This window comes from Pavona decussata, unplaced genomic scaffold (genome assembly GCF_977016875.1).
Source record: "Pavona decussata unplaced genomic scaffold, jaPavDecu1.1 SCAFFOLD_79, whole genome shotgun sequence".
Classification (NCBI taxonomy): Eukaryota; Metazoa; Cnidaria; class Anthozoa; order Scleractinia; family Agariciidae; genus Pavona; species Pavona decussata.
Genome location: NW_028145497.1, coordinates 255,041 through 273,397, shown reverse-complemented (window position 1 = coordinate 273,397; position 18,357 = coordinate 255,041). Strand labels below are relative to the sequence as shown.

At 38.9% G+C, this 18,357-nt stretch overlaps 1 protein-coding gene across 1 annotated transcript; it reads left to right on the top strand.

Moving 5' to 3' along the window:
* The first annotated feature begins 3,649 nt into the window (after positions 1 to 3,649).
* On the top strand, positions 3,650 to 17,167 carry LOC146476124 (neuronal acetylcholine receptor subunit beta-3-like). Its single transcript, XM_085114949.1, has 7 exons — positions 3,650 to 3,733; positions 9,937 to 10,097; positions 10,864 to 10,908; positions 12,145 to 12,254; positions 12,802 to 13,043; positions 14,014 to 14,448; positions 15,173 to 17,167. Exons 1-7 carry the CDS (start codon positions 3,655 to 3,657, stop codon positions 15,520 to 15,522), a joined length of 1,422 nt encoding a protein of 473 aa, XP_084971075.1. The 5' UTR covers positions 3,650 to 3,654; the 3' UTR covers positions 15,523 to 17,167.
* The last annotated feature ends 1,190 nt before the right edge of the window (positions 17,168 to 18,357 follow it).

Genomic DNA, 18,357 nt, shown 5'->3' with positions numbered 1-18,357 from the left:
TGGATAACGTTTTGCTTAATTGTCACTCGCTCACACTCATCCCCTTCATTCCCAGTGGAACATTTGGCCTCACAAAAACTAATCACTGCAGTTTAAATGTGTTCCATAATTTTCCGTTTATTAATAGAATAGAAAAAGAAGTAGAAGCAATGAAACATGCATCGTCAAATGTAATACATCTTCAACTTTGAGCGGTTTATTAACAGCGTTTTACGTTTGCTTTTGGAACGCTTGGAATGAAGGAAGTCCGTGAAACTTCCCAATACCCAAACAATGCTGTCATATGCTAAAATGGAGGTAAAACGTACAATCATGCATTTTAACTTGTTTTCATGCAATAAAACTCGATATTGCCCAGTTTAAAGGTTTCAAATCACTAAATCAACCTAAGTATATTACTCCTGGGTTGTTGGGATGCCGTGTGAGATATTCAACCACAAAGTCTGATTATATTGCTAGACTTTTTTTTCTTGTTTTGAGCTTTCGGCGTGACACATGAGGGCATTCTACGAACTGACATGTAAAAAATGGCGAGGGCTTAACAGATGATAGCTCTCGTCTGATGGACGACGACGACATATTTATCGCCTGTTTCATAGAACGTGGAAGGTCATTCAGTCATAGCTTCGAATTAGCGCCGTTGTAAGCAAAAGCTCTTTTCATGTGTTCAGTCCGAGCAGTTTACAAACAAGCAATTTATTGTCATTATTTCCAAGAGTCGAAGCTCTCGTAAGCGACAACCTCAGCTGGTCGCTTACGACTGATTGCATTCTCGTAAGCGACCAAAAGCTGAGACAATAGAAGCTGGTCACTTACCAGAGCTTTTGGTATAAAGCTTTCTACCTCGGTCTCAGGGTAACACTCTTGATCCAGCCGTAAATCATCTTAAATTTTAGATTCGAACATTATTACGCAGTGCTATATCACTGTAAATGTGATCACGAGTGTATACTGAGTTGCCGTAATACGTATCTGAATGTAGTAGCTTACGGGAGCTTAAAAACAAAGAAAGAGACCAGTTTGTAATTTCCAAAAGTGGTTGCAGCCGCTTATGGGAGCGATCGCTTACGAGAACTTTTGATTACAGGGTTCAAATGACAATTCAAACAGGGTTTTACAATGGTAATCATAACTAGAGCTGGTCGCTTACAATAGTGGTCACAAGGAGAGCTTCCACTGTATTTTGTATTTACTGCGGGTTTGAAAAGCTTTTACAGACAGATAGGTGCATTGTTATTCTAGATGTTGTACATCATGAGCGCTTTGTGTTTAAAACGTCTAGCTTAGTTTTATCTATCTCAGATTATAAAGGATGTCATCAGATCTGATGTAATCACACCCCTGTCTAGTAATAACTCTAGCAGCCCGGTTTTGTAACTTTTAAAGTCTTTCAGCCAAGGTCACCAACAAATTATCCCGTACAATATCACAATAGTCAAACTCTGGTGGAACTGGCCTATTGTAAACGGTTATGCATGTTTCCTTGGGAATTAAATCTCTTATTTGCCGGTCGGGAAGGGAGGAAGGAGCGAAAACCATTAACACGCACGGATTCTTCTTGTTAGGAGTAAAAGAAAAGTAAACAGAAGTATGAATCTTTAAAAACTATCAATTTAATGCCGTGAGGCGGCTACTTAGTCAACAAAACGTCGGAGAGTGGTAATCATTGGTCATCACAGAGCCAGTATTTCTTGAAAATGATTGCCCGATTATAAACGTGTTAAAGCCAATTTTGTAGTAGCTTTCGTAGTTTTGCTGGATCCAGCGATCCATATATTGAAAGTTTCTTTATTTTATTTATTATTATTATTATTATTTTTTTCATAGCCAACATATGAGAATAGGGTAAGATACGATTGTAACAGTATTGGCAGACCATTCCGCATCCAAAATCAATCACAGCCCAGCCGAAGTAATCAAAACTGCTATACCACAAAATAGATGGTGGTCTCTGTCTGCTTCCCCCTTCCTCAACCTCAAAAGATGGTGTCTTTATTGCATAGCCACCTCTCTATCCAGCAGTAAAAACTGATAATGAGTATCAAACCTCGCTTTTCTTGTTCATATAGCAATGCTGACTCTTGCTAGCTGAATATTTCCGTGTCAACTCAACTTTTCATGCCAATAAAATTTTGTCGGTAATGTTCATGAGATAGGTGGTGTCTTCAATAACCCTCCTACCCTAGACAAGGTGGGTCCTCTTCGAACAAACTTGCTAAGACCTTTATAACAAACTGTGCCACAGAGATGATGAGTTGAAGCGGTCTCCCAGAACTTCAGCAGCCAACAATAAGCGACGGCGTAAAAGAAAATATAAATCAAGATGCGGATGCAGGCAGTCAACGACTGAATTACAGCAGCGGCAGTGGTCGTTGCTGGAAGTCTGGGGCCAGACCGGTTCATGAGCCTCTTTAAAGTTAGGATATATCTTAAGAAGTGTTTCTTATATTAACAATAGTCTATAATATTGGAGTAACAACAGACAAATGGTTGAGAAACAGTACTTAGGACACATGTTAAATTAGGGGAGCTTCGTGCATGTGGCCCCTGAAGAAATAATAATAAAAAAATGGTTTACAAAACAATAATGTAATCATTGTTAGTCAAACATTGAGTTGTTCGCAACATGGATCCTCAACCTGGAAAATATTAAGGACAGTGCTTCTTTTTGCTACTGCGCATATGTTTTGCGCATCTCGGGATGGTTTGAGAAGCTCGGGCGAGCTATGGGCGACGTCTACTAATACAGGGACATATTTACACGGTTTATAAATGTACAGGAAAAGCATATCTTAGCAAGGGTTATCGGTACCCAAAAAGAAAATTTGAAGTAACCATGCATTTTATCAAAGATAATTGACGTTCAATTTGACAAACAACGCTATACATTGCTTTGTATTTTAGAGCTTTTTAGAATTGTTGTATCCAATTTTAATTTGGGATTTCAATTGCCCTTGCTAAGATCTGCTTTTTCCGCATAGTCATAAACCGCACAAAAATACCATGCTAGAAGGAGGTACCGTCCTTAGGAGCGAGCAGATAACTATTTCCCACGTAACAGCGACTAGCTTTATAAACAGGAAGAAGTTAGTAAGTTCTTCGATCATGTTTATGACTTCTAAAGTGGTTACCATGAGAAATGACGTGACCTTGCTATCATACAGCGCGAATATAAGCAATGTTTTTGTGCGATATTGTTCCATCTTATTGTGCTGAGTCACTTTAAAAACATGCTCATTTTATGCGCACTGAAACTCGTCAAAAGCAGGAAAAAGGAATTGTTAGAGACAGAAGAAAATAGTTGGTTATTGATTTAGAATTCACTAAAAATTTAAATGAGAGCATTAATAAATAGTAAATAGGGGGACGGTTTTTTTTTTGTTTTGTTTTTTTACGACCTCCGTAGCGTGAACTAATCATAAAACGAACGTAAACACATCACATTGACACTGTGCTATAAATATGATGTTTTCGTCATATCCAGGTAGCCGAGCACAAATTTCCTGCTGTAACAATAAAACACCCGTTACGGGTCACGTATTGGTTAAAGAATTGTTAATTACTCGGAGGCATGAATTACGTAAACGCATCAAGCGGTTATAATAAGCATGAAAAACGCTTAAATTTGCTGTGTGCTTACCGTCTCTAGTAAACATGCTAAAGTTCAGTTCTCATCGGGGAGATATGGCGAGGTTTGGTTATATTTGTTTGTTCTTTTTTCTTCGATCTTCTGGTAAGTCAGTCATTTGCTCTTTCGCCTCACACCTGTAAGGCTTTCATTAACTACATTGCAACTGGGAGATGAGTTGATACATTAAGACGCTTTCATGTCTAGAGATTATAATATCTTATTCAGTTGCGTTTTTGTCTACCCATCTATTTGAGTCTTTGGACGATCAGGCGAGACCCAGGGGCTTGCACACGTTTGAGGTCAGGCATGGTTTGAAAGGAGTACACGACACCACTATTATTGAACCTTATTTGTCTTGGAAGTTAATTAAATAGCTAAAAGTTTTAATAAGTTACTGCTCGTGTGAAGTGGACCAAGGATAAAACCAAATATGTGTAGAACAGATGAAAGGTAAAGTTCGGCTCTTGATGGTAAAGTAACTTGAAGTACACGGCTACAGGGTGCTGGCTGTGTCTGAACACAGAAGCTTTGTGAGAGAAAAGTTCGCAAGTATTGAAAAAATTCAGCCAGGGATTGACAACTTGAATCAACTGGAAGGCGTTTTTGGTCCATTAGATTACCATGAATCATTACAATTTTGCGCAACACTGAACATTGAGCCTTGAAGAAAAACTAATTAGAATACGATGGAGACTATAACACTGATTGATGTTCACGATAACCGTTATGTTACACTATCGTAGCATGAGCAAACTGATTCCAAAATCTCAAGAATATAAATATAAACAAAAGCATGAGTCGGTTTCAGTCTCTCACGATAGATTCCAGCATCACATCTTTGGGTTTCTGCAATCACAGGTAACCAAAGCGTATGTGACACAGGTTATCATGCAAGCGTGATTTAAGACTTTGTATGGAGTTAAAGTTAAATCAAAATTTAGACAACAATATTCCCACAAAACTCACCAAAAATATAATAAAGTCTGAAAAATCTTCCCCGGTGTGTTTTGCTGTGTTTTCAATGCTTCTCAGTGCTTCTAAACGCTGTTTAGAGTGGTTTATCTCTCAGCAGCTCTTCCACGTGCATCACTGTATTATGTTAATGACAAGGTAGGAAACTGAAAGTCGAATTTGAATAAAATTTGGCCCGTCATTTGAGGAGAGCACTTCGAAAACCTTGCTAAAATTTGCTTGAAACTTAGGGAACTCGCTTAACTGTCTCTCCATATGGCAAGAAGGATGATGTGCGGTCTTTCCTGGGTAGATAATTTTCGGCGAAGTTTATATATTGAGACACAGGCCTTCGTTGAAAACAAAGTTCATTTCAAATTGGGTGCCATTTTTGCCGCCGACAGAGCCGTGTCGCTGGAATGTTGGAACAAACTCACGGTCAAACCTAGGCACGAGTACTAAAATGTGCCCAGCCGGGGAACCTTTGGCACGTAACAAACCACACACCCCTCCCGGCTAAGTGAAGTTCTGTACCAGCCAGCCGTGCTAGGCGTGACAGCAAGAAACGTCTCTTGAGAATATGAATTGACTTTTGGATTATTATTATTACTTTTTTTTTGTGAATTGACTTCGCGATTTTCCAACTCGTAACTTACGAGTTGGCTTTAATTGAATAAAAGCTGACTGAAAGAAACTAAAAATTTGTCTTTGTATCTGTTGTATGCACGTTCTCCAAAAAACCTTGAATTTCGCAAAGTTGTTGTTTCGCCGAGAACGGCAACATTTTTTACACACGTGTAAGGTCATTGTTTTGCTCATTAAACCTTTTGTATTTCGAAGTTCTCATTACCGGCTTATTTATTGCGAGCAGGAGGGAGGAAGGAAAAGTAATCTGAGTCGTTTGAAAAGATCTGGCGATGCGTGTTTGGTCGTTTCGGTAGGTCACAGTCAATACAATCCAAGAGACATTTCTTGCTGTCACGCCAAGCACGGCTGGCTGGTACAGAACTGCACTTAGCCGGGAGGGGGCTTGTGTGGTTTGTTACTTGCCAAAGGCTTCCCGTGGATTTCCCCGGCTGGGCACATTTTAGTACTCGTGCCTAGGTTTGACCGTGAGTTTGTTCCAACATTCCAGCGACACGGCTCTGTCGGCGGCAAAAATGGCACCCAATTTGAAATGAACTTTGTTTTCAACGAAGGCCTGTGTCTCAATAAATAAACTTCGCCGAAAGTTATCTACTCAGGAAGGACCGCACATCATCCTTCTTGCCATATGGAGAGACAGTTAAGCGAGTGCCTAAGTTTCAAGCAAATTTTAGCGAGGTTTTCGAAGTGCTCTCCTCAAATGACGGGCCAAATTTTATTCAAATTCGACTTTCAGTTTCCTACCTTGTCATTAACATAATGCAGTGATGCACGTGGAAGAGCTGCTGAGAGATAAACCGCTCTAAACAGCGTTTAGAAGCACTGAGAAGCATTGAAAACACAGCAAAACACACCGGGGAAGATTTTTCAGACTTTATTATATTTTTGGTGAGTTTTGTGGGAATATTGTTGTCTAAATTTTGATTTAATTTTAACTCCATACAAAGTCTTAAATCACGCTTGCATGGTAACCTGTGTCACATACGCTTTGGTTACCTGTGCTGCAATATAAACTGAAAATTTAAGACGAATAAAAAAAAACCTTTATGTGGTGTCTGTGCTGCGTTGAGATTAACGTTTCAACAATTTTGTGTTCGGCATGAAAAAGGCGCTTACTTCAAAACACTGTGTTCCGCCATACTGTTACTTTTGTTATTAAAATCTTGCCGTGAAATTTCAACTCCATTTTGCATGGAAAAGATTTCTAAAACAGCCTTGGATTTTTTCCTCTCTCTTCCCTTTTGTTTTCATTTCTTGGGTACTTTTTCCTCTCACGAAATGAAAAAAAATCTTGCTTTCCCTGGCTGCTATAATTTATGTCCACCTGCTATAATTTACGAAGGTTTTCACAACCACTGTGGCTCAGGAAGTTGAACACCAAAAACTAATATCATAGCTTTCATAATATTTATCAGGTAAAGGCCACCATCCAGCATCAAACTAGCTAAATAACACGAAATAAGGAATTTCACGAATTTCACCTGCCGCCCAAAGCCCGTTTCCCAGCAAGTATCTTGTTAGCGCCAAGAATTCCCAGCCAGCTCTATGTAGCCTGGGGAGCGAATATATTTCATATCGGCTCTATTGAGCACTCCTGCACTAGGCTAATGGTGATCACTGAGATTTAGCCAAAATTTCAAGTGTCATCCGGCTGCGGAGAAATGCTGCGTTTTGAATTTAACCAATAAAATCAGGATAATTGATCAGCTTTCCCATCCGTATTTTCGAGCGACTTCGGGCATTTTAAAACTTTGAAAAAATGTTTTAAAAGGTCGTAATATAAGTAAATGCCCTATAACACTACTGAAAAGAGGTTAAGACTTCATCATCGCAGGTGGTCAGTTTCCATAGGGTTTCCCTTACGCTTAATCAATTACAATTATTTCCTGTTCGGCTGATCTTACTGCTAGGTCGTGCTTTGGTCCCAGTTTAAGAACCTCAATCTCTTCAACCGTTAGTTTAGGGAAACAAAAACACATTAGTAACAAGTTCATTGGGATTCTAATGCTTTTAACCAACGCCACTTACATGTCGCAAATCGAGAATTAAACCTGCAAAATATTACATGTGGGTTGCCTAATTTGTATGTTTTTATCTCACTCCTATGACGTGTTTTCAGTACTGATTCTTATTAGCCATTACTTTTGTCGATCGGCTACCGTGATTTTAGAATAAAATCGACTTGTAAACCTAAATCCTTATGTAATTTCTTGATCAAATATCATGAAGTTTGGTAAGATGGTATTTGAAGTCAAAGTTCTTCTTTGAGTTACTATAACCTAATAAAAAGCCTATTCGTTAAAGATCCATGTATTATAACCAGAAATAAAATAGTAACATTTCTTAAAAGAAGTTAGTATCAAAGCTATCATCGCTGCTTAAATTAAGATTAGTCAACAGATAAACCATGTAATTTCTTAAAATTTTGTGGGGCCAGTTCTTTTTCTTTTTCTATTTTAACCTCTATCCAAGAATTAAGTCAAATATTGCTGGTCATCCACCGCAATGGCCAAATTCTTAGCCTTCTGAAACATCTAAAACACCACCTAATTGGACAAGACTTCTCACTCTGAGAATAAACAATAATCGAATTGCGGTTGCACTGGGGGGAGGGGATTAGTTACAACTGCAAAAGTTCATTTTCGCCGACTGCATTCATGACATTGAACGAGAAAGTATTCAATGCCTTCGGAAAACTATCTTTGAGGAAAGAAAGAAATATTCCTAGAAAGCTAATTGTCTCTTTATCACATCTTGAGAGTTGTGAATTGAATACATGTAACCTTGAGGACTGGTCTTAAGTGTTTTTGCTTGTATCCATGGAAATATATTCGATGTTGTTGGTTTTCAGGTTATGTCCGCATTCCTTGTCTTCCAAAATAACCACTGAATCAACTGATGTGCCAATGAAAAATGTGTTGATGAATAGTGCGTGTTTTCATGTGCTTGTTGCTATGCGCATGCTGCTTATGCAAAACACTGAAAATGTTCCAAGGACTTGGCCTGTGAGAGCAGACGCCTTTTTCGCTCCTCTCGCCGGGTAACACGCCAATTTAATTCCTATTTCTACCAGAGTATCCTGCATGCAGTTGTCTCTTATGTGAAGGAAAGGAAATGGAAAACGTCTGAACGCTGACTCCCATTGTGCAAATATAAGCACCAAACAGAACGCTTCTCGGTCAATATGCGTTCAGTTTGCGGTCATACTTGACGGCCCAATATACAAATAGACCGCAACAAAGCACTTTAGCTTCTACGGAGCCTAATTTGAATGCCAAACTTTAGTGTTTCCGGTTTCTGCACTCAATAGCTTCGGCGACGCTTTGTGCGAGGAGACAACTTATGCTTTTACTGGCAGCCTGGGGGAACTTTGTGGCCAGGATTCGGCTTCGGGGAATTGGGAGGGTGGGGGGGTGATTGAACGTTTGCAGGAGGCTGGAAAATAAAGTTGAACCACTCTAATACGAACACTGAAGAGAAATATTTAAGGCACATCAAAATTACTTAATAAACAGTCTGGTACGAATGCCAACAATCTTGAAACACGTCTGTGTCGCTTGTTGTACAAGAATCATTGTTGTAAATCTGTAACAGACATACAATGCTGTTCGCAAAGGAATAAACCGCACAGATCCAAGAATGACTAGCAATGTTTTCAACTGTAGCCAACCGCAACTGAAGTAAAGGATATTTTAATTTCTTCATATTAAAGAATTCTGTGATTTTCTTCTCGACAGCGTTCGCTAGTCTCTTTTCTTATGTATGTAACTAATTGAGTTTTCGAAATAATTGACGAGGATCGTCAGCCATTTTGGATTCACCCTGTGCTGTGAAAAGTTAGAATCATGTTCTTCGAGTAGAGTTAGGGATCCATCTCTTCCGGCCCCAGGCGACGAGAAAAATCCCGATCTAAACAACTTCCTTCGTATTTTTTGTCCCCTTTTCCTCGCAGAGGATCAGCTTAGTTACTTACACATTCATTTCTTGAAGCCGTTTTAGAGCAAAACAAAATGGTACAAGCAGCAGAATATCAATAGGCCTTATCACGGTTTTCGACGCCATTGTGTAGGGTAGGCAAACACGTCTTGAAATAACTGTGTTTTGTATGGAAATCAGATGTCAAATGATTTTCAAAAAACATCGCTTCTGAAAAATTCATGAATTGAAAACTTTAGGCACTATGCAAAGGATTTTACAGAGAATAACTGAGGAATGTAGCTGTGCAAAAAAGCATCTAGTTGCGTTTTGACATTTCCATACAGCCGTGAACTGCTACTAAAAGTAGTTCCCGGGAAACAAATACAGGGAAATGTATGGAAAGTTCAAAACACGACTGGACGCTTTGTGGCACAGCTACAATCCTCCTTTTTTTTAAATCCTTTTCCTAGTGCCAAAAGTTTCCAATTCATGAATTTTTCAGGAGCAATGTTTTATGAAAATTATTGGACATCGGATTTCCATGACACTGTTATTTCAAGACGTGTTTGCCTACTCGTCAAAACGGCTTCAAAAACCGTGATAAGGCCGTATTAAGGCAGACGTTTTTTAAACAGTATGACAGAATGGAGAGAAAAAATCTCGAGAGAAAAAAATCCCGGTCTCACTGTCGTGAATGAATTTTATTACTGCGTCCTTCCATCGTAATTTTTGCCCCTCTTTCCATCAGAGGATCAGCTTATCTACTTACAGGTTCATTTCTTGTGTTTAAGACGTTTTGGGGCAGGCGAGAAAAAATATGAGTCAAGAACCAGAATACCTGTTGAGGCAGACGCTATTTAAGGAGTATGACAGAATGGTGCGTCCAGTGTTAAATCCATCTGATGTCATAAATGTCACTTTTAAAGTGGATTTCAAGGCGTTGAGTGCAGTGGTAAGCAGGCGATGGTAATCCACTTTTAAAGAACATGCAGTTTTAAAAAATGGCTTACACCTCAGTGTCAAAGCGTGTTATTCATTAACCACAGTAACATAGGTGAATATTTTTTGGGAGACTCCGTGACTAACTTGCAGTTCCATTGCCTCGCAACAATTTTTCGCTATAGAGGTGAGGTACTTTGTAACAGCTTACCCTCTTCTTTTGCGGCAAGCATAATCATTATGAGCAGTAATGGTTCGCTGAATGGTTTCGCGATAGATCATCACCTATACCCTTGCAGCCTCTTTCGGTGACTAATTGTATTCTTGCACACATGGTATTAATGTAAAGCAGTACTTTCCAGGCAGTTTTTAATATTAGAATAAAGTTTAATCTATAGTACATTTATGATAGAGTACGTCAATTTTATTTTGTAGCAATGAATTCACCGTATTTCAAAATACGATTATCCAATCCAGCTCAATTAAAAAACTCAATATATTTAAAAATGACGTTCAGAAAATCTGGCTTAAGGGTACTTCTGATCTACATGTCACGTCTTGTCGGTTTTAGAACAAATACGGGATGATTTCATCTCGATTTTATTTACAGTATGTATGGCTGGGTGATTGCGATACACTGACACAGACGAATCTACACCCATGAATCAAACAGCAACTATAAAAATATGGCACTTGATGAACCACTGAAATCCATTGACAGTTTACAACTATGATAAAGTGTGTGTGTTGTTCTTTTTTTCCTTTGTCTGTCTTGCCAGGACAATAAAGCTCAAGTAATTACCACGGAAATGGTAATCAAACAGGTAAGATTTGTCTTTACAATATTGCAGATAGTTGTGCCATCATCATCATCATCATTATCATCATCATCATCATCATCATCATCATCATCCATCATCATCATCATCATTATCATCATCATCATCATCATCATCATCATCATCATCATCATCATCCATCATCATCATCATCATTATCATCACCATCATCATCATCATCATCATCATCCATCATCATCATCATCATCATCCATCATCATCATCATCATCATCATCATCATCATCATCATCAATCATCATCATCATCATCATCCATCATCATCATCATCATCATCATCATCATCATCATCTTCATCATCATCATCATCATCATCATCACCATCATCATCATTATCATCATCATCATCATCATCATCATCATCATCATCGTCATCCATCATCATCATCATCATCTTCTTCATCATCATCATCATCATCATCATCTTCATCATCATCATCATCATCATCATCATCCATCATCATCATCATCATCATCATCATCATCATCATCATCATCTTCATTTGCATATGAAGTCGTGCCATTACATCAAGTCGTCTTCGTAGTAGCCGTGAGCAAAAAAACTGCACTACACACATATTGCATTGCTTGTTTGATGGTTCCCAGATTACACTGGAAGTTAAAATGACACCATTTTTGTATGGGGAATCGTATTGTCAATTTTTAATGCACTTGTCAATGAAACCGCCTCCAAAGTAAACGTAATTATTATCCTTTTGTTCAGCTGCATCCCTCAAATTTGATTTAAGTATTCCAGTTAAACTTCAACTCCGATATCTGAAGAGTATTTATGTTTTAAAAGGAACCTTAAATTTCCAATTTAAAATTGCTTCGAAATTCAATTTTCAGTCCGGAAATTGCTTCACAATAAAATTGGGTCTTTTCCAATTCAAACACTTTATTTTGCAGCACGTGTTTTAGTGTTTTTAGTGTTTTAGGATTTCTCCATGCCCCCCAAATTGTGAGCTCTTTTGGGGTACTTTTGAGTTGAAGTCATTAGCAAATTAGATCGACTACCTGGGATGAATTGAAACATGACTTGAAGAAAAAAAAACCGTTTCAACAGTTTCAGAACTTGTCTTTAAGGTGGCATAACTTCAATTCTTGTCGAATGATGCGTCGATAAAAACAAACAAAGAAACAAACAAACCGTAAGTGTTCAACTCAAGGCGAATAATGAAGTCTCACCCATTGCCTTGTAGAGTTGGACAAATCCGTTCCTGCAATGGGATCCTGTAAATTATGGCGGAATAGAACGTATTTTTGTGGATCCAAAGAAGATATGGGTTCCAGATGTCGTGCTGGAAAACAAGTAAGTTCGATTTTCTTGGATTTTAGAAAAGAAAAAAAAAAACGATTCCGCTTAGGAGAGACATCCAGATGAACGAAACTCGGTTTCTTATTCAAATATATTTAGTCTGTTTAGTTAATCGGAACATCCAATATGTGTTACTTATTGTGATTAAAACGTTCCTCAAAATCCTACATGAAATGTTTCTTTTACTAAGAAGAGGTTTTTAAAGTCTTAACTCGACATCATATTCGACCCTGCCCCACCCTATGGCAAATAAGCAATCACAATGAAGTCTAGAGGGTGACTAGACATGTGCGTAAAGTACTATATCACCTCCAAAGTTCATTCTCATAGCCCTATTCGTCTTCAAGTTATGAAGGGAGGAGGCTTTTTTTGGCAAGATTCCCTTTATTTGTACGTTTTTCCACGAATTCCTAGCTTACAATTATAAGTCAGTTGACTTCCCATTTCCTTTCGTTTATCACTTTATATGCTCCCTGCTTCAACTCAATCTTTGTGTCCCTCTTTTAACTCGATCAATCCGCCCTTGATAAATATTTTTCAGTGCTGATGGCTCGGTCGTTCAGGCAGGTCACTTGGAGAAATTCCGCACATATGTGATGGTTAATAATAACGGACTGAATACTTGGGTGTCTCCAGCCACCTTCAAAAGCACGTGTAATCTAAATGTGGAGTTCTTTCCCTTCGACAAACAAAAGTGCAAAATGGTCTTTCGTTCACTGACAGCTGATGCTTCTTTAATGGACATCCAAACCAAATCCGTGAAGAGTGATGATCCCGAGGAAGGTATGCGTTTTGGCAAATTTTGGTTCCGTAGTTAGCGAGATAAGCATAAGAACACCGTAAATAGCCAAACAGCTCCCATTTCTCAGAGCGATAAAAGCTACCTAATCAAGTGTAGTGCTCCTGTAGCGTTCTTGTGTTTTAGTTTCTGCTTATCACACGCCAATTCGCACGTCAAAACTGTAACACATCGACTACTCAAATAGGCGCAAAATGAAAGCATAAGAAAATTAAACACGTTTATCTTAGACTTCCCACTATAGGTTTCCTATGCTTGTGCCTATCGAAAGAAACAGGTTTGTGATTAATGTTGTAACCCTGCATCATCCCAGTGCTATTCTTTGCCCTTTTGCAAGCAATTTCAAAGCGTACGGAAATCAGGACGAGGAGGCCATCTTAAGTTAATAAGTGATCTTCACTTAGTTTATGTTCAAGAGTACACATCCAGCGCTTTAAAAACCTTTTGAGGGAAGGGCTTTTTAAGGAACTACCATTAGATGTATCCACGGCACTGTAACTGTTGTAAAAGTAAATTTGGGCTCTTATCACGGCCACGAACCAACGTCCCCTTTGTATCCAAAATTTGGGATCATTGCATCACTATGTATAACCTCATATCAAAAGCACGTTAGCGGAATAATTGTTTTAATTATTCAGATGCGTAAGGTGGCATAAACCTATCCTATGAATAGATATCTGCATTGATCATCATCATTATCGCCACCACCACCATCATCATTGTACTCATCACCCTTATCATCATCACCATCACCACCACCACCAGCATCATCACCATCATCATCACTCCGATGTAGTAAGAAAACTTGTTCGTTTCCGCGAATGCGCAGAGCATCCGTCTCGAATTTTCTCGGTTAAAGACGAAACATTCTGCAGATAGATTGGCAGAATATTATATTTCTGATGCCCTGGAATACGCACATACACAGTTACCGACTCCTTCTTGCTTTCTTAGAACTAAAACTCAGCACTTCAAATGGTTACTGGTCACTGAGGAGCATCGATATCACAACCAAAGACTACAACAACGAAGACCGGCAATTCCGTGAAGTTGTTATCTCGTTTTTCATCGGACGCAAGCCCATGTTCTTTGTCCTCTTTTCAATCGTGCCTTGCATGATCATTGGTATGTTGATTCTTGTGAGCTTCTTTATCCCGGCGGAAAGTGGCGAGCGAATCGGACTGTGTGCTACCATTCTTTTGGCTGTCAGCGTTTACTTGCTCGTTGTCACTGAACAGTTGCCGGAACAGTCAGACACGCTGCCACTGATTGGGGTTTACTACATTGTGGTTATGTTTGAAATCGGGCTGGCGTTGGCCGCTACTGTGCTAGTGCTAATGGCTCACCACGCCACTTCCGAGCCACCAAGATTTATGACTTGTTTGATAGGTAAGTTTTTAGCCCCATCCAGACAGAGATTGGAAGGAACCTGACCAGACGAACTTTGAGCGTTTATTACTGCATTCAATATGGAATAAAAAGCCACCAAAGTTTGTGACTGTACCTATAATCTATTTAGGAATAATTTCATGTAGTGGTTGATTTCAGTATTGGAGAGGTCAGGGGCAACCGGACAACCATCTCCACGCCCTTTGGAAAATGTCTTATGTGTTGAATTATCCATGATCATTTATTTATTGATTACTTTTCTAACTTCCGCAAGAAGCTACAGCTACTCAGTACTAGTTGGTAGAAAGTGTTAAACAGTGCGGTGATGTTCCGTTTTAATTCTGTTGGGAGAACTCGGGTTTTCTTTTTTCTCGAGTGTCCCTTTTTCACTGACTGAAAAATAGGCCTCTTTCAATATATATACTTTACAATTGTACATTTGTGTTTCCGTGCCTTCTTGTATTGATTGAATGAATGAATGACTGAATGACTTACTGACTGACTGACTGACTGACTGACTGACTGACTGACTGACTTACTGATAGACTGCCTGACTGACGACTGAATGACCGACTGACTGACTGACTGACTGACGAACGGATGGACGGACGGATTGACTAGCTGACTCGCTGACTCGCTGACCGACTGACTAACTGATTGATTGATTGATTGATTGATTGATTGATTGATTGATTAAAATTATTGTTTTAAATTCACTTCTCAGTCTTAAACGGGATTGGTTGCTGCAGAAAAAAACGACGAAAGAGGGAGGTCATTACCTCACCGGTTACGACTTTAAGCGGTGTAGAAAACCCCGGGATAACAACAGAAGCAGACGAAAACCGAGCAAATGGTGATGTAGAGATGGGGAAAGTTACGGAGAAGAAGCAAAGACCTTCAACGGCCTTTTCTATCGTTACAGCCAATGAAGATGCAGAGAATCAAGAAACATGGAGGGAGATTGCTCGCGCGCTGGATCGAATTTTCTTTTGGTTATTTTTGATTTTGTTCGTGGTGTCGTCGATTGCGATTTACTCTCAGGCGGGGCGTCTGACAACGGCTGATGTGTTTTAAAAAGTTGAGTAGCCACTGCTTGCTGTTATTTAATCATTCCACGAAACTCAGTCATATATGCACTCAATCCATCAGATATCTTCGCTTGTCTGTAATTGGTCAAAATATAGAATTAATACGTTTTCTCAACTAAAATCACCAATGTGATATGTCCGATGTGATTAAAATTGCATAATTAGTTATAATGAAAGTTTCCGAGTTCTGATTGGCTTAGCAGCCATGGGATATCAGCTATAATACCATGACCGAGAAATCATGATAGCAATATATTCCATACTGGAATGCAATCAGTAACATTTAGCAACATTTCTTGTAAACAATAAACTGCAAAGAACCGCGAACGAAAATGCTGCAAGTATAGGCTGGATTTGTGAAAGATCTAATCAGCCAAAAATAAACATAAGTAACTGAAATAACTGCAAGGCTGATTTGACTGCGTAGAAAACTTAACACGACAGCGACATGATGGAGACCAAACCGAGAATCAAAATGCAAGCGTGGACATCTGTTTCGAGCTGGCTGGTTCTCGTCAGCACGGTGGAGCAACAATATACCACTCTTCTTTTTGCTGCTACACCGTGCCGACCAGAGCCAGCCAGCTTGAAACAGCTGTCCACGGTTGCATTTTGACTCTCGGTTTGGTATCTATCATACCGTTGTCTTGTTAAGTTCTAATATTTCCTGGTTGTTTTTAATAACACCATTATATCACCGTGCCTTTTGGAAATGGGAACATTAATGGCTCATATACCATGGCTGCTTAGCCAATCAAATCCCCGGAATTGCAAGCATTATACCAGTTATTAAATAAATTTCAACACGATGAAAAAACCATTTGAAAACTTCAAGTAGAAAGAGCGTTTGTTGTAACTAGACGAGGACATCGATATGCTTGTCAAAAAGCGGTGCCCACAAATATTGAAAAGTCTAAATCCCACGCGCGCGCTCAGTCTCCATCCTACGCGAGCTTTCAGCGAAAATATTTGATGAACAATGAATACTGTAACTCATATTATTTTTGTCTTAACTGGATATGTATGGGATTTTAATCCTTGGACATTATCCTTTTCTCGAGGCTCAAAGTTTTCCACGAGCATTGCTCTCGGAAAACTATTCCCTTTTCGAAACAGATGGTTTCCATGGACATATATCCGTGCATATTGTTGACTTTATGAGGCATGCAGTAGACCTATGAATTCATGTACTAAGTGATAAGTGGTACAATTGTCTCATTAATGACAACACTTAACTCAATACCTGATTTCTTACACAAAAAACGCCACCTTTCTAAATAATGTAGTTAACGCTGTCTCACGACATACGCCTTGACTGCGCAACCAACTGATATCACTCAAACCAGTCTGTGAGGAATTATAACTAAAGCTTTGACCGTAGTCTTCTACTTTTGGACTGCAAAACACGCATGCTTAAGTCCTTGAATTTTCGAAACTAGTTGGCGTACTCTACTTTCCTATATATCGAATTCAATAGCCCATACTGTCGGTTTCTAGGAAATCAATTAAAGATGAGGCCACTCACCATTTGGTTTCTTATAAGCTGCCCTGACTTGAATTCGTATTAGATTTTCAACTCCAAAAAAAGGCTGTTAGTTACCGTCAAGTTTCGCATGAAGTCTAATTCTTCCTTTGGGTGGCAAGTATGTTTTTTTGGGAGGGGGGAGAGGGAGAGGGAGGGGAGTGGGCTATTGGGAATATTTCCTGTAGTAGGTATAATGAGAGCGATTCGCAGGTGACAGAATCGAAGATAAAAAAAGCTGTGAAGTAGGTTTCCCCAGGTTAATAGTAGTTAAACAAAGAATAACGTAGGGCGCTTTTGATTAAGAGGCAATTCGCTGTCTTACTTAAAAAGCATTTGAAGCGCCGCTCGAAATTTTTTGATAGGTCACTATGGTATTAACTTATAATACACTATGACTTTTTAGCAGGCCCATCTATTTGGTATCTGCATATAGCAAGAAAAAAGCAATTAAGTCAAAAAGTCCGGAAATTATGGGTGAGAAGTCCAATGGAACATAGATTTTCCGAAATAAACTTGATATTCCTCGCGAGGTTGTCCCAACATTACAGAAAATCGGAACAACTGGAAAATACCGTTCCATTCGATCATCCTTTACTCGGGGTTTATGTAGTTTTTGAAGCCGGGATTTGGTATCAGTTTCAGAAGGTGTCATAATCGCCTTATTCCATTTTCGTATTTTGCTCTTTAAAATAAATATGTGTAATTTATAACTCATGTATATATTTGGTAATGGTAGATTAATAAACCAAAACAATATTCTGAATGTAAATTGCATTTCATTTAACATTTCGCATTTGTGGTTGCAAAACTTGCCAAGCAGAGATGAAGGAAAACATTGGTCTAATTTGTTGAAATTTAATATACCTTCAGTGAGATACCCGAGAAATTTTACAGAGGATTTAGTAGCGAGGCGAGATCTCGGAAACCGAGCCATACTGGTCAATACAACCGTGCTCATATGAACAGGTCTTAAGGTGGCCGAATACAGTTTTTTAGTGTGCAGATGTCAGAAGACGTTATTTGGAAACTATGTATTTCTGGACGCCCAAAATTGGTATGGTGTAAGACCAACTAAGAAAGAATGTATTTTCGTACGTCTCGTTGAGCTAAGTAGCGTTTCCATGGCAACGCAGCGAACTATTAAACCTCCACAAATAGTAGGTTTCCTTTATTTTTAGAAAATGTACTCGTTAGATTTTTTCCATTTTTTGTATCCAGAACAACTCACAAAACACTGACACAGTTGCACTATTTTCATGTAATTTTGACAGAGAGATCTCCTGCAAATATTGATTT

Excerpts from the sequence above, each read along its gene's own strand:
- LOC146476124 (XM_085114949.1), top strand. The coding sequence starts at position 3,655 with ATGCTAAAGTTCAGTTCTCATCGGGGAGATATGGCGAGGTTTGGTTAT. Across the intron at positions 3,734-9,936 it reads CTTTTTTCTTCGATCTTCTG|ACGTTTTGGGGCAGGCGAGA; the intron begins GTAAGTCAGTCA and ends CTTGTGTTTAAG. Across the intron at positions 10,098-10,863 it reads TCAAGGCGTTGAGTGCAGTG|GACAATAAAGCTCAAGTAAT; the intron begins GTAAGCAGGCGA and ends CTGTCTTGCCAG.